Source organism: Dendrobium catenatum, unplaced genomic scaffold, assembly GCF_001605985.2.
Source record: "Dendrobium catenatum unplaced genomic scaffold, ASM160598v2 fragScaff_scaffold_963, whole genome shotgun sequence".
In the NCBI taxonomy this organism is placed as follows: Eukaryota; Viridiplantae; Streptophyta; class Magnoliopsida; order Asparagales; family Orchidaceae; genus Dendrobium; species Dendrobium catenatum.
This window is the reverse complement of record NW_021319425.1, coordinates 899,003-904,396: the sequence shown is the minus strand read 5'-3', so window position 1 is coordinate 904,396 and position 5,394 is coordinate 899,003. Positions and strand designations below refer to the sequence as shown.

The 5,394-nt window shown below is 32.6% G+C and overlaps 1 protein-coding gene across 1 annotated transcript; it reads right to left on the bottom strand.

The window, feature by feature from the left end:
- Nucleotides 1–3,332: 3,332 nt before the first annotated feature.
- LOC110100573 lies at nt 3,333–4,030 on the bottom strand. The gene is made up of 2 exons (XM_020828139.2): nt 3,834–4,030; nt 3,333–3,747 (listed from the first exon to the last, which is right to left on the bottom strand). Exons 1-2 carry the CDS (start codon nt 3,939–3,941, stop codon nt 3,616–3,618), a joined length of 240 nt encoding a protein of 79 aa, XP_020683798.1. The 5' UTR covers nt 3,942–4,030; the 3' UTR covers nt 3,333–3,615.
- Between the last annotated feature and the right edge of the window lie 1,364 nt (nt 4,031–5,394).

Below are 5,394 nucleotides of genomic sequence, written 5' to 3'. Positions count from 1 at the left end.
CAAATGGTCGCCTCTCCTCGACCTGTCGGAGGAGTCGCCGATCGTCCCTGTGTGGGTTTCATTTCCAGGTTTACGTCCTCACCTGTTTTCTCCCAAAATTTTATTTGGTTTGGGATCGATTTTTGGGCGGCCGATTCAAACTGATAAAGCGACGGCTGTGGGATCGCGCCCCTCAGTTGCTCGTCTGCTGGTTGAAATCGATATCTCTAAATCTCACCCGGATTCAGTGTGGTTGGGTCCCGAGAAGTGTGGGTATGTTCAAAAGGTGTTTTTTGAAGATGTTCCAAGTTTTTGTCAGCATTGTAAGGTAGTTGGTCACAAAAAATCGGAATGCTCTAAATCATTTCCTCATTTAAGATCACTTGTGAATTCGGTTCCCCCTCCGGCGGATGCCGGGTTAAATCATTTTTTTAATCCTCCTGAAACTGTTTCCTCTCCAACCCCGAATCTTCTCTCTGTTCCTCTTCATGTTGCAAATTCGGGTACTGGGGTGGTTTCTTTAAACCCTGGTGTTGGTTTTGCTGAGGAGGTAACATCTCTACATGTTATTGTTTCGTCCTCTGATTCCCTTGTTTTGTTGGATGTCCCTATCGAGTTGGGGGTTGATGCCTTACCTGAAATTGATGTTGGTGCTGTTTCAATTCCTGGGTGTGATCCGGTTGACCCTGTTGTATCGCCTGGTGATTTAGCTTTACCTGTTGTTGATGATGTTAATATTGCTGTGAATGTGCCAGTGGAGATGTTTAGTGAGGCTTCAAAGAGCTCTACTCAGTTTGTCAATGTTCTGGTTCATGAGGTTGATACGATCAATTTGGTGAATTCTTTGAGTTTTAATAGGTTGGATCAAATAGATTGGGTGCATGGATCTTCTGATGATGATTTTGAATCTGAGCAGTCGGATTTTGGTTTCATTTCACCGGATTGTTGCGGGGGCTCTGACCCGGGGAATGATTTTTCTTTAGTTCGTGGTAATGTTGGTCGTTCGAAGGTTTCACGTGGTAGGGGCCGTGGGAGGGGCCGCCGAAGACGTTGAGGATTTGTTGTTTTGTGATACAAATGTTGTGTTTTTCGGATTATGCCTTACTATGTCCTCGCCGTTTTTCTCCGGTTTGTTTTGGGGCAATGATGTGGCCGGGGCTCGTGCCCTTTCTTTTTGCTGGTGGCAACCTTTGGTGCATTTCGTTGTGGGTCGTATAATGGACGCTTTTATCACCTTATTGGATGGCCCATGCGAGTTGGGACACTGGAGATCTCGGTCAAATACTGAGCCCAACTACCCACTTTCAATGTATTTTGTCTTTTCATTTTCTAGTTTGCCTTCTTTTGTTGTAACCGTTCTCTTTATTAATAAATTATTTTTTCAGATAATAATTATTATAAAATTATAAAAAAATAAATGTATTAATAAATAATAAATAATCACTTAATAAATAAATTTGAATCCCATAAAATTGGCCACTTGACGGAATCAGATATTTAAAAATTATGCTCATAATCCACCGAAAGCGCCAAAAGGAAGGTCTGAAGCTATCTCTTTCGATTTAAAGTTGGATTTATTAAGAAAAAAATTGACGGCAGGCAAACAGATAAAAAATACGGCAAAAATTAAGATAAAAATCGTAGCACAATGAGCACCACGGCCTCGCCACACCACACAACAAACCTGTGGGGCCGGAAGATATATATAAGGGTGGACATCGCAGTTTAGACTTTAAAGGCAAAGTTTATACGTCTCTTAAAATCTACCATTTTTTTGTGGCCTCAGATTAGTGACTTATTCAAAATGATAAAGGGCTTTTAACTTTATTTGTCTTATAATTATCTTATTTACAAAGATATTTAAATTATATTTTTATTTAAAGAAAATATATTCCAAAAATTATTTTAATTTTGAATTTAAATACATTTACATTTAGAATATCAATAAATGATATATTCAATGCTTAATTTTTGTTCAAAATATGTTCGTATATTTGTTTTGAATAAAACGTTCAAACACCTATTTCGAACCTAAATTTCAAACATTGGATGCAAAATTATATAATGAAGAAGAATCAAGTAAGGTGAGAAGCTACAATTAGAATTTTAAAATAATTCACACATTTAACCCTAAACCTTTTCAAATTAGAATCTTATTCGCGCAAATGTCAATCAAGTTTTGAAATTTATATCATTTCATTTGAATCATGTTTTAACACTGTTGGAATAATATTCAAATATTAATAATTATTTAAGCTTTAATAAATTTAATATTTAAAATAAGGGGAATTACATACATACCATTTTATTTCATGATATTTTACATTTCTAACATCCAAACAATAATATTACATTTCTACCACTAATATAAAATTTTATATCAAATAAATCACTCCTATATTTCATTAGTACCACCCCTACCATTCATCTATATTTATTTTATGAGTGATAATTAATGTTAGATATATAAATAACAAGAAATAAAATGTAATGTATGTAAATCCACCTTTATAAAATTGATAGAAAATTTAATAGTGAGGTTACTAGGTTCACCATTATAATTGTTAAAAATAAACTTTTATCATTAAAATATCTAAAAATCAATAAACAGCAAAAAAATAATAATCCAACTAAATTATGATTTTAAGATGTGTTAGGGTTTAAACTAGAACTACTCCGATGAAATTATCAATTCATACACCAAATTAATAATTAATTAATTAATTAATTGTTAATATTCAAGGTCATAATTAATTGTTAAAAAGATTTCCAAAATTTAACACAAGTAATACGGAAAATATGATCCACGTTTTTTTAGGAACATACCTAAAACAAGATAAATTTAGACTCATTTTTTTGTGAGAGAATTGGTAAAAACAAATTTAAAATTTTGCAAGGGGCCGGGGCCAATTTTTGACATGTGCCAATCAAACGAAGAAGCTTGGAAATTGGGGGTTCTCACTTTAATTATAGAATTGAGAGTTCAGATAACCGGATTGATAATTTTAATGATTATGATTAAATTGGCTGAAATTCACAAAAAATAAAAAATCATAAAAGCAAGAACAGTATATTACTAAAGCGCCGGAACTTTGATGAAAGAAACAAATAAAAGTAATCAAATTAGTTATTTTAAAAATAGTATATAATTAAAATAATTTATAACTTAAAATACTTTATATTTTTAAAACATAATATCATATAAAATCCAGATATGCATTGCTCTTTCCACATCACGATCAGCGTGACCATACACGCAGTTCTGGCCTCACAAGTGTAGTGTACGAATGATTTCAAAATTTCCTATCTAAACAAAGTTTGAGAAATCTGCCCCAGGATAATAATGAAGAACATTTAAGCAAAAGTGATTTATATCAAATTAGTTCATCAATTCGAATCCAAAGCAATAATCGAGAACAATAAAGAAGAAACAACTCATCTTCTTTTCAATATCAATATACTCCCTTCTAATTTCAAACAAAACTGGTAGTTATCTCATGCCTACCACACAACAGTAATTTTAGTAGGACCTTGATATCAAAGTCTCCGTCAGAAAAAGAACAGACAAAAAGGGTAAGCAAAAAAACGATCAAAATATAGAGTAAATCATCTCAAACAGCACTTCTAATTCGTCCATCACCTGTGAGCCGTAACCAAAGTTTCAATAAATCTCAGCCCATCAAACCTCGGAGCAAACTTATCACTGTCTCCGATTCTCACCGATCCAGATCCCGCCTCCTTCGACTCATAAGATGTACATCGATAACCCTAGAAGAAAAGCTTCGAATCTTAGCAATCAATGAAAACAAAACGCATAAGAAGTTTTTGCCTGGGGGTTCGATCAGGAACCCTACCTCGTTATCAAAGGGAGATCCGGCTCGGTAATCATAGGTAAAGGAAGATGAAACGAGCGAAGACGCGGCGGCAAGGGAGGTCGTGAAGATGATTCCGGCTTTCTTCATCTCGAAAGAACTTCTTGATCGACAAAAGAAACGCGCTACTCGCTGGATCTATGTGCAGCCACAAAACACTTCTGAGGAATATCTTCGCTTGACCGAGCTGGGGGTATTTATAGACTTAATGGCCGAATAGTGGGGAATTAAATGTGGTTTGGGTTCCGCGGCGTGTGAACGCGCGTGAAGGGTGACGGCCACAACGGAGCCTCGAGCCGTCAATTCGTCATTTTAAACGACGGGCTTAATCTCGACGCCGTTCATTAAAATCATTCTCTTTAAAAAGGAATCTTTGGTGTGTGGCATTTAAAACTGTAAGCATCCGAGTTAAAGCTGCAATTGAGTGGTTACAACTTACAAGTTTTCATCCTTGGCTCCGCATACATATCATCTTATTATTTCTATATTAATATCTAAAATTTTAATATTATATATTTATTACTCATAAAATAAATATATATACATTGAATAAAATATTAAAATTTATAAGATGATATGAACGGTAAAAATAAATTATATGAATGATATATTTGATATTAAAATTTTATACGAGTGGTTGGCAAAAATGGATCGGTGGTAAAAATGAATTATAGGGTTTACCCGGGTCCGAAGCGGGTCAATTTCGGGTTGGGTCAATTTATGTCGAGTCAATTCCAAATTAGATCCGAACTAGACCAATAACCTGATTTTAATATGCCTAATAAATTCTATAAAATCTTGTGAAACTGTTTGTCAATGTATCCAATATTTAAGGCGGCTAGTTCATTTAAAATTTAAATTGATTGTATTTTGAATTTAATTTACTTGTTAAATGCAAGTTACTTATTAATTTCAATTTTAATTATCTTCAATAAATTATAATGATAAATAATATAATTAGAAGATAGTTTAGTTATCAAATAATTTAATTACTAATAGAGCAACACTAATTTTAATATAAATATAATAATTTTTAAGCCCAGCCTGATATAATTTACATTAACATATCCTGACATAATATTTTTCATCAATTTATATAAAAAGTTAACAAGCCGATTACAACCAAATAAATATTAATACTTTTGTATATCAAGTTAGAATATTATGTTAAATTATTGACTATTTAAATAAATATACATAAAAAAAAAAAAGATGGCTATAGATCCAAATGAACTATGGGGAATCTCAACGCATCAAAAGGATAAATACTAAGGGAAATAATAATAATAATAATAATAATAATATTTTTTATTGCTTCATCAAACCATGTAATTACAAAAGTTTTAAATCTAACACTAATAAATTGAAGAAAAAAAAAACCTTCCTTTCGTCAATTATTTAATTTTTCATTTAAAAAATAGAAGAAAGAACAAAAAAAAAAAAAAACATCAACGTAGTTTTCTTTTCCATATTATTCCATTGTCAACTTGATGTTTGGCTTATTGTAACTAAAATTTTCAGGTAAGGTAATACTTAATTCTCA

What these genes read in the sequence shown, in the direction of transcription:
- LOC110100573 (XM_020828139.2), bottom strand. Translation starts at nt 3,941, where the DNA reads ATGAAGAAAGCCGGAATCATCTTCACGACCTCCCTTGCCGCCGCGTCT. An exon ending in GATCTCCCTTTGATAACGAG is followed by an intron (nt 3,748 to 3,833) that starts GTAGGGTTCCTG and finishes CTTTTCTTCTAG; the next exon opens with GGTTATCGATGTACATCTTA.